This window comes from Carya illinoinensis, chromosome 11, assembly GCF_018687715.1.
Source record: "Carya illinoinensis cultivar Pawnee chromosome 11, C.illinoinensisPawnee_v1, whole genome shotgun sequence".
NCBI classification, from domain to species: Eukaryota; Viridiplantae; Streptophyta; class Magnoliopsida; order Fagales; family Juglandaceae; genus Carya; species Carya illinoinensis.
The window spans coordinates 37,086,576-37,097,544 of NC_056762.1; the positions used below are offsets into that span (position 1 = coordinate 37,086,576).

Below are 10,969 nucleotides of genomic sequence, written 5' to 3' on the forward strand. Positions count from 1 at the left end.
TGCCGTGCTGTGGTGTTGTCGATCCTCTTCATCTGAATTTTCTTTCTCGTCATTTTCCTGGAAACCATCATCCGACGCTTCATTGATAAAACCAAATAGTCAGTCTATAATACTAATCGACAGAATTTTTAAGCTCTTAACAAGGAAATCTGAACAGAAAGATACTAAGTGATACAAAAAAAGGAAGAGATACGAAATAGGCCTCATATATACTTCATAGGTTTCCAGATGGTTTAGGAGAAATCAAAACTGCAGTAGCACCAAAGAGGGATGATTTTCTTTCTTAAACTATTCAATCGAATTCAATCATAACATGCAAATAAGTATGCAATGCTAATCGTTAAGAATTCAAATCAGAACATAAAAAAGCCTATGGGTGTAGGACATTACTTACCTTGTTGTAGTAGTTTGACCTGACATCCAATGACCAATAACTTCCATGTGAGCAGTTGGTGGCAACAGAAATGTAAAATGGCATAAGCTACAAAATATCCACAAAACCTAACCTTACACTACCTACCCCACACCATTAGACCCTAAACAAAATATTAACTAAGTAGGAGGCATTTTGTGAAAAGTATATTACTTTCACCTTCATCTCCTAATCAAAATTCACAAAAAATGGTTCATGGCCAAATATTAACTATGCAGGTCCCTGAGTCTCTCTATGAGACTCTCCCTGCGTCTGCCGCTCTGACTCATATCTCTCCATGAACTTGTCGTATTCAACTTGTCTCTCCATTAGCATCATGACATTCGCTCGTAAGTCATCAAGCTAGCCCTTATAATCTGAAGCAGCTTTCTCAAACCTTTCTACACGTTCAGTTAATTCCGCTATTTGGGCATCAACTGCTTCTCTAGATGACTCCGGAATAACCATCTCGCTAAGCCCCCTTACATACCCTGATCTTTGGCCCAAAACTTCCTTAAAGATTGTTGCTGCAGCCTCATTAGTCCTCTTCTCCAGCTCCAGCTCTGACATCTTTGCAGCCATCTCCAGCTATTAACCATTGGAAAATCACAAATGTTAGTAAGTTGGTTGTAGTTAGACAACACCATATAATAATTTGCACAATTAAACCCATATTAATTTAGCTAGCACTTTAACACTCACATATTTCTCTTCAGCAATGGGAGTCACAAATTTGTTCTTTTTCTTTGACCACCTCACTTCTTTAAAAAAATCTACCAAATTCTCCTCATTCCCAGACTGCCAATACAAGCAAATTAAATTCATTAGACACTTAAACTATATCACACTAAGTTCTCATTGATGTGCATCTTGCATGTCAAGCTTAATTGACTTACCCTCATCTCCATTAGGCGTACAAATGACCTTCGTCCAGCCGTGTGATTGTTTTCTTGCTTATCTCTATTACCTTTATTTCGTTCAGACATTCGTTGCACTCACACGAGACATTATATACATGAAAGCAATCACACATGTCAAGCTTAACAAATATCAAACAGTGTTGCAAAAATATTCTGATAAAAGCAACGGTAATTCAATATTTTTGTGACTTCCAACTTACCTTATACTCCTCGCTTGCATATCGAGCGCATAACTTCACCCAGGTGGTTGGTGTCACCAACGGTGGCACATTCGCGAGTGCTTGTTCATTACTCTCGTATTTTTTGTAGGTTTTATGTAAATCATACCGAATATGATTAAACCGCTTCCGAAGTGTCTTCATAACCGTATCACAGTGATTCTTCTTGGTCCAATCGAGGATAAAGTCAGCCTAGGGATAAACATCAAACATATTAATTATAGAGAATGCTACGAGTTGAATATTTGCAACCTTGGGATTTCAACTACTCTATTTGAAAATGTATGAAATTCCAAATCAAGTTAACCTGAACGCGTGTTACCAATTCTTCCTTCTCATTAGCTGGAACGGCATGCCAGCTAGCATGACTCAAGTCCATATGGTGCTTAACCAACCATCTAACCCTTGTAGTAAAAATTGTAGCATTTTCACAACAAGGTGCAGTCTCACCATCCTTAATTCTCAAAGGTATCTTTCCATGCTTTCGTAACTTCTCAAACTCTGTGCTTTTTGCTGCTCCTCGGCCACGCTTCTGGCTTGGTGGTACTAATGTTTTCAATTGACATGTTAGCATCATATAGATCGTGTAACAATCAAATTAAGCTACCACTAACATACTATGTAAAACAACACCTCAGAAAATTAGAAATATACCATCCAGGTTTGCACTTTGTGAATCAACTGCTGGCATGTCATTGGGTTCTGTGCTCGGGACGCAATCAGGTGGCTCAGTTGAGTCATCTGAGCTTGATAATGCATCATTTTGGGCATTAAGGGCAGGAATGGGTACTGTATCTTGAACTTCATCATTTTGGGCAGTAAGGGCAGGAATGGGTACTGTATCTTGAACTCGGTCATTTCTTTGAGATCTACCTTGGCCTCGGCCACCCCTCACTCCACGTGATCGACCTCTACCTCTTCCAGTGACCGGCATATCCAAGGCGAAGGCAACCAATAGATGTTCCCTGCAATCACACTACGTATATACAATTATACCAATAAACTTCGCCAAATTCTGCAGCATAAAGGGGTGTGGGGATTCCTCAGTTGTTGCTTGAACTTAATATACCAATAAACTTTGTCAAAGCTACTGAAAAATAACAAACTATTATATTGTCAAGCACAACACACAAAATAGTTACTAAAGTGATAAAAATCTTCTATGCAACAAAAATACATAAAGGGTGCGAACTCATCCATTCAATGGAATATCTGCTATTCTTGAAGTATCAAGGGCATTACCACATCAATACAATAAGATGTTGTCACGCTGCAATCAACCTGGTTATTTCCTGCATTAGATAAGAAACGATGGAAAAGACGAGAGCATAATTAGTGGCGAAATGAGGATCAAATTGAAGTAAACACAATGGGTTATGTGGAATCACGAGATTATTACCAGCACACAATTCGCTAGTTCATCTCATCCTCCGTTGAGATACTATCTTCTTCTATGCTACCCTCTAGTTCGGCGCTGTGATCTGAATTGTCTTCGCTGGTATCGTCATTGATAAAACCTTGCTCAAAGTGGTCCCGATTAGACCTTTGCATTACCAATGTGTCAACATCAACCTGCTCCGGTTCAACATTCGGCCTGTGCATGTCTGTTTGTAGTGGGATGTCATCAGTATGGACACTCACGTAAGCATCACCAGAATTATCCTCTTGGTATGCATCAACGTCACTAGAATCAGATTCATCATCTTCAATAAGGGATGATCGTGGAAGGTCATAGACATTTCTATGTATGACCTTTTGGACTACATACCATTCCCCACGGATGCTGCGATTTTTCAGGTAAAATACCTGTGATGCATAGGACGCCAAAACAAATGGATCGTCCTTATAAGCTGTCCGCGACATATTCACACTAGTAAGATGTGGTTCCATACGTATCCCTCGTTTGGAATCAGAGATGTCAAACCATTCACATTTGAATAAGTAAACACGACGCCAACCCATGTAGCGGAATTCCAAAATGTCTATTAGTCTACCAAAGAACTCAAGTTTTTCAGATCCTGGTTGTTCACTAATGACCATGACACCAGAGTTTTGGGTGCGACGATGTTCTTCCCGTTTTTTTGTGTGAAATCTTATACCATTGGTTATGCAACCAGAATAGGACGCACCCCAAGGGTTAGGACCACATGCTAAAGCATATAGATCATCCGAAACTTCTTCGGGATTATCAGCACGCCTAGCTTGAATCTATCACAAGTTCAAATAAGGAATTAAATAAAGTATAAACAATACATGTTCTCGCATTAAACAAACATATGTGGCCAAAGGAAATAAGGCTGAACTTCCAAATGAGTTTGCATACTTGTGACTTGAACCAGTCTGGAAATTTTGCAGCATGCATACTATCAGCATTATTGGGATACTCTTCACTCACTTGCATATAGTGCTCACTAGACAAAAGCCCATATAACGGTTAATAAGTATATGTAGGGGATGCAACATAAATTAGTATATTGAGAATGGAAAGTTACTAAGTTGGTAACTAGTTTGGTTACTTACTTTAGGTATTCTCCAATCTCTGTGCAGTTATTAAGAACATACCATCTGGCTTTTATGAATGCATCATCATCTAATTGGTGACGTGATGCAAAACCCATGGGTCGCACCTTATGTGAAAAAACATCAAGTCCCTCTCGTACACCCTCTTCTCCTTCGTCGACGTTACGTTCAGGAGGATTGAATCTAGTTTCAACATCATGGAGGTACATGGAACAAAAATTCAAGCATTCAACATGGATATAGGCCCCAGCTATTGAACCTTCCGGGTAGGCTTTATTCTTAACATATCTCTTGAATTTTCCGAGATATCTCTCGAAAGGATACATCCACCTATATTGAACTGGCCCTGCAAGCAGGGCCTCACGTGGCAAGTGATATGCTAAGTGCACCATTATGTCGAAAAAGGTAGGCGGAAAAATCATCTCAAGCTTGCAAAGAATAACGACGATATCAGCTTGAAGCCGCTCTAAGACTTCCTTCTTACATGTTCTAGCACACAATTCTTTGAAGAAAGTGCTTAGCTCGAAAAGTGTCAATCGTACATCTTGGCGTAAGTATCCAGAAATTGCAACAGGAAGTAATCTTTGCATGAAAATATGGCAATCATGACTTTTCATCCCTGAGATTTTGCAGTCACTTACACTAACACATCTAGCAATGTTTGAAGCGAAGCCATCCGGAAATTTCAAATTGTGCAACCAATTACAAAAACCAGTCCGCTCAGCTCCATACAACGTATAACATGCTTGTGGCATACTAATGCGTTGTCCATCCTGAATAAGGTGTAACTCCTCCCTTATATTGAGAGTGGAAAGGTCACGACGTGCATTAGGATGATCTTTGGTTTTGCCAGAGATATTCATCAAAGTTCCCAAGATGTTGTCACATATGTTCTTCTCAATGTGCATTACATCTAGATTATGTCTAATCTTTATAGTCGACCAATATGGCAATTGAAAGAAGATACTTTTCTTGGTCCAATTGAATTCCTCTGTGGTACGCTTTCTTTTCTTTATGGCTTTGCCAAAATTTGCATTAGGAATACTTTGGAGTTGAATGAGTATATCTTCTCCTGAATACATTGTAGGTGGGTCACGATGCTCTGCACTGCCATTAAAAATAGTCTTTTTCTTTCTCCAGATGTGGCCCGGTGGCAAGAATCGGCGATGACCCATGTAACAATGCTTTCGGCTATATGGCAACCACATCGAATCTGTTTCTTCCTTGCATGATGGACATGCCATCTTCCCCTTAGTACTCCACCCAGAGAGGTTTCCATAAGCAGGGAAGTCGTTGATTGTCCATAGCAATGCTGCATGCAATTTGAAAGTCTCTTTGGCCTTTGCATCGTATGTATCAACACCATTATCCCATAGATCAATCAATTCATCCATCAAAGGCTGAAGATAAACATCGATTTCATTTCCTGGTGATCTTGGTCCAGGAATCAAGAGTGAAGTGATAAAAAATGGATCCTTCATGCACAACCACGGAGGTAAGTTGTAAGGGACAATAATCACTGGCCATACGCTATAAGGCTTAGCCAAATTATTAAATGGGTTGAAACCATCGCTAGCTAAACCAAGCCTGACATTTCTTGGATCTTTTGCGAACCAAGCATGCTCTTGATCAAATGTCGTCCACACCTCAGAGTCAGCAGGATGACTTAGAAACTCTTGCTGAATGACACGCTGATCCTTGTGCCACCGCATATCAACTGATGTTTTTTGTGACATAAACAATCTCTGCAACCTTGGCTTCAACGGAAAGTGTCTTAAAATCTTTTGAGGAATTCGCCTCTTCTTAGTGTTGCTGAATTTCCACCTTGAAAGTTTACATTTCGGGCACCCATCTTTATCCACATTTTCCCTCCAATAAAGTATGCAGTCATTCGGACAAACATGTATCTTGGTGTAAGTAAAGCCCAGCCCTTTTTCCAAGTTACGTGATTCTTGATATGAATTTGGCAAAAGGGCATTGGGAAAAGCTGACTTCAACAAGTGTAAAAGCATGTCGAACGACTTTACACTCCAACCACCAAGTGTTTTAATGTGCAACAACTTGACAGTGAATGATAGTTTAGAATACTTTGTACAACCTTCATAAAGAGGACGCCGGGAATCAGCCAACAGCTGGTCAAAAGTCCGATCAGAAAAGGTATCGACCGATGTGGAACCCGTAGCATGGAATGAATCGCTTATGGGAACATCAGGAAATCCCCCAGCCTGAATATCTCGTAACATAACATCAACGTCATCAATGAAGTCATCCTCTTCATCAGGATCATGTACATTATCTTCATCATCACTTATGATTAAATCTTCTTGTTCACCATGAAAAATCCATGTCGTGTAATTCTTGTCAATACCTTTAATAAACAAGTGTCTCTCTACCTGGGTTATTGATAGGAAGTAATTATTTGAACATCTAACACATGGGCAACGAATTTCCTCACCCTCAGCTAAAGTTTGGGCCAAGGTAAGGAACTCCTTCACTCCTTTAGCATATTCCCTAGATCCAAATCTATCAGTGATTTGCATCCAACTCTTGTCCATCTAGAAATAAGTAGAGGTGCAAGAGTTGTTTAATAAGGAATGACCACATGCACAATGCCACGTAAATCATAGGTTAAGTCAGTTTGTAAGAACAATAAAAAAAAAATGTGGGAAGAGGAAAAAGTGGGAGAGATAGAAATAGAACAATATACTTGTACTGCATTCTCTTGATCTAAAGATTTCTCCTACAAATTAATTGGAATCAGCCAACGGGGTGATTCTTTTTTTGTGACTGTTGGATTCTGATCACAGTAAACTCCATTTCAGAAAAATCCAACATGGCAAGTAGTATTGTTGAAACATATTACTGAGAAAGGGAAATAAAATATTAATCTGAATATATAGTAAGTTGGTCCATGTGCATACAAAAAATCGTTATAAATGGGTTTTCCATGCATGAATATATAGTCAAGATTCAATTAATTTATCTAGTGCCAGCAGTCACAGCAAACATATGAATATCAGAAGACTAAATGAAAGAGCATTAAATTTTCAGAAAGGATGCCCAAATGATTTACAAAGAAAAATTTAGAAGAAGATTATATAAATTCAAAGCAAAAAATTAGGGATAATCAGAACAAAATCAAGAGTGTATTAAAGGAGAGCAAAATCAAGTGTATAATCAAGGATATAAGAAATGGAAGATGTTTGAAGAGACTAAAGACTTCCACAAGCAGAAAAAAAACAAAAGGATCTGAACCAAATACAAAAATAATATCTAGATAAAAGGCTTAAAAGCTAAACACATTTTTAAACACTAGGTTGAAAAACTATAAGCTGCTACCCATTTAGTAGAATTAGGGGAATTTGCCCATCTGTCCAACTTATGATCTTTTACATATAGCTCAATTATATAAAGCTACTCACCCCACCAATGTCGATGAGTACTAAAAACAGGACACCCAAAGTAATTCAGCCTTTTGACCTACTGCATGGTTAAAAGCCTAGCTACACAGGAACAAGTAGCTATCTATCAGCTATTAATAATTACGAGAGATGTCTAATTAATTAATCATACTTTTTCTCATTTCTTGTCTCATATTCAACATATATTCCTGATCAGTTTCTGCATATACGAAGTTGGAAACAACCAAGATAGATCATAGCCAGCTATTCTTGCAAAATTTGTTATAGAGGCATTTATATATATAAATATATATATATATATATATATATTGTCCTAGCACGCTTACCTTGGATTAATACAAGTACTTAATTGGTCTAACACATATTTTAGAATATTATTATTAAATAATTACGTGCAGGCAGCTTCTGAAACTTGAAAGATTTAGTACTTGTACGTATAGAACTCTTCAACCTATTTGAACTTTAATTTCTAATTTATATTTACTTGGGGTTTGAAATATTTAATTAATCGCTTGAAATTTCACAATGTTATCCCTTGATCATCAAGCGGCCACTGTGTAAATTTGAGTGAAAGTTAGTCAAATATGTACATATATAGCCAGAATTAGTTTCAAACAAGGATGCATGCAGTACTACTTACGTGTGTCATAATTAAACTATCTATAGTTAGTTAGTTATATATAGATATAACAGATTATGATAGAACTAATTATGAAGTTCATTGTGAAGAGGAACTAATTATGATAGAAGAAGCACCTCAAAAAGTGTGATTTTCCAGTATGGACGATGTTAGGATGTTCTCTAAATATGCCCCTCAACCCCATCTGATCTAGTGTATTTTCATAAGTTAATATGAAAAAATATGCACACAAATTCACTAGTTTGTACTCTCCTAAACCAGGCCAACTGGACGAACGGTTGTAGTTTGCAACTTTGCACTGTTTGGGCAAGTATGTTGTACACTTTGAAAAACAAAAACATATATATATAGATTAATACAGAAGTTATTTTCGACAAGTATTGGTAGATTATTGTAGGTCTGTCCAGTTTTTTTTTTTTTTTGTTCACATCTTCCTTTGTACCTTGACTAGAAAATAATAGTTTCTAGTCGTCGTGTTTGTATATCTATATTTGAAGTAGCATGCTTCCAGTTTCCTTGCTCTACAAGTTATATTATTAGTCTATAGGACTATATTCATAGTAAGTTGAATTTAAGTATATATTATCATTAATTATATTAATTGATGACACATATTTTAAATACAACCAGCATACACATGAGGATCCAGGGGATTAGAGTATGTGTAGAAATTAAAAATATTCACAGATCCTTTATCATTGAATAAGCCAAAAGCCAAAATCACGAGAGGTACATTTTGAAATCACGAGAGGTACATTTCAAGAGATCAATGGGTGTCATTTTGGCCTTCTTGTCAACTTCAGCACCACATTTAATTAATTCCCTCCATGGGTTTTATAAGAGGGCTTTTTGCTTTCCCTGCTGGGTGAAATGATCGGGAGGGTCGCCCTCGTCAACTACGGTGAAGACTATGGCAAACTCGTTGTCATCGTCGATGTAATCGACCAAAACCGAGCTCTCGTGGATGCCCCTGATATGGAAAGATCCCAAATGAATTTCAAGAGGCTCTCTCTCACTGACCTTAAAATTGACATTAAGAGGATTCCTAAGAAGAAGGAATTGCTTGATGCTATGGAGAAAGCTGATGGTAAGAAGAAGTGGGATAATAGTTCCTGGGGCAGAAAGTTAATTGTTCAGAAGAGAAGGGCTTCTCTAACTGACTTTGATAGTTTCAAACTTATGTTGGCAAAGATTAAGAGGGCTGGACTGGTAAGGCAAGAGCTCGCAAAACTGAAAAAGGAGAATGCTTCCTAAGCATAGTTTTTATATCTGTTTCCCAATTTTGTTATGAATTTTCTGCTGTTGTATGTTTGGATGGTGAGATTGTTTCAATGAAATCAGAGTTTCAGAGCAGCTTGAGTTTTTATATATTTCCGACAAGACTTAATTGATAGTCAGTTTTATTGGTAGACCTTTTCTTATCTGGATGTTCATGTTACTCAATATTTTAATCTTAGTGTGGGTATTCATCCTCTTTTCTTTAAAAAAAAAAACAAAACAAAAAATCTGTTAGTAATGGAATAATATGTTGGTGAGTGTTTCAAATCAAATCAAGTTATATGTGAAGAATCAATTGGTTTGGTATTTTGAGGAATAAAGCAACTGATGTTAAGAGGTATAACTACTGGACAAGTAAACTACATTCCTTCAATTCTCAATGTGTCCATGATATCAAGACTAGGCGCAATCCAATCCAACCCAAGTCAAGTTTAAACCTCAACTAATGAAAAACCCAATGCACACCCAACCCAACCCAACTGAGCCAAATTCAGGCTAATAATCACAAATCTTTGTATCTCTGCCCGTAGGAATCCAAGGTGATGTCTTTAGCCCAGACTTTCTACAGATCCCATCATGGACTAAAACAACCCTAATATATTTACTGATCCGAGTAGAGTGCCCCTGATACAGTTTCAATGTTGGGCTTAAATGCTTTTGCTATATATTGGAACGAATTAAAATACCCATACAACAAATAAAATTAGAGAGAAACACTCATTATTAAAAGCAAACCATCCAACTAGAAATCTTTAGAACCATTGACAACCAAATATCTTCACAACCATAAAGCAACCGAAAGGGAAGAAGAGATACAACACCGTGGGTCTCAGTTTATTTACCATTTTTTCCCCTTTTATAAGCAAACTAGACAATCCATATGGCTAAATAACGAGAGGTATATTTTAAAATCAAAGACCAAAACGTAAAACAACTAAACTAGATACATCTATCAACCCCAAAATTTCAATCGATACGACCGATTGATTCGGGTGTTTAGAAACAAATGAGTTACAGAGAGAGAGAGAGAGAGAGCGAGAGAAATTGATGGAGCATAAAAGAAACTCACCGGCGGGAAGACGGTGGCGAGACGACGGCGAGAATGCGGTGGCGAGACGACGACGAGAAGACGGTTCGGCTACCAGTGAACCAAAACCCCCGTGCAGACAAAGAGAGAGAGAGAGAGAGAGAGAGAGAGAGAGAGGAAAAATGGGTCCGCGTGGGAAAATAAGAGGCGGGAGGAGTAAGTGTAGAAAATCTATTAAGGCGCCTATTAAGTCGCCTTAATAATACAAAAAGTCGCTGTAACAAAACTTTTTTAACGGCGGAAACTTTGTTATGACAATTTTGTTTTACAGAACGGGGTATTTGCGGCTATATTTTTTCCAGCGAAAAAAAAGCCGAAAAAAATCACTTTTTGCGGCTACTTTTATTATTGACTCAAAAGATTTACCAAAATTTAAAAATCGGCTTTTTGCGACCATAATTCTATCGCCGGAAATAAAAATAGCCGCAAAAAGTCATTTTTCTTGTAGTGTCTATTTTAGTAATTTGTTGTT

The 10,969-nt window shown here is 37.7% G+C and overlaps 1 protein-coding gene across 1 annotated transcript; it reads left to right on the forward strand.

The window, feature by feature from the left end:
- The first annotated feature begins 9,002 nt into the window (after positions 1-9,002).
- LOC122282457 (60S ribosomal protein L14-1-like) lies at positions 9,003-9,485 on the forward strand. The gene has a single exon (XM_043094407.1). It carries the CDS (start codon positions 9,003-9,005, stop codon positions 9,384-9,386), a length of 384 nt encoding a protein of 127 aa, XP_042950341.1. The 3' UTR covers positions 9,387-9,485.
- Positions 9,486-10,969: the final 1,484 nt, after the last annotated feature.

Bases quoted from the DNA above. Each gene is read 5' to 3' on its own strand.
- LOC122282457 (XM_043094407.1), top strand. From the start codon at position 9,003: ATGATCGGGAGGGTCGCCCTCGTCAACTACGGTGAAGACTATGGCAAA.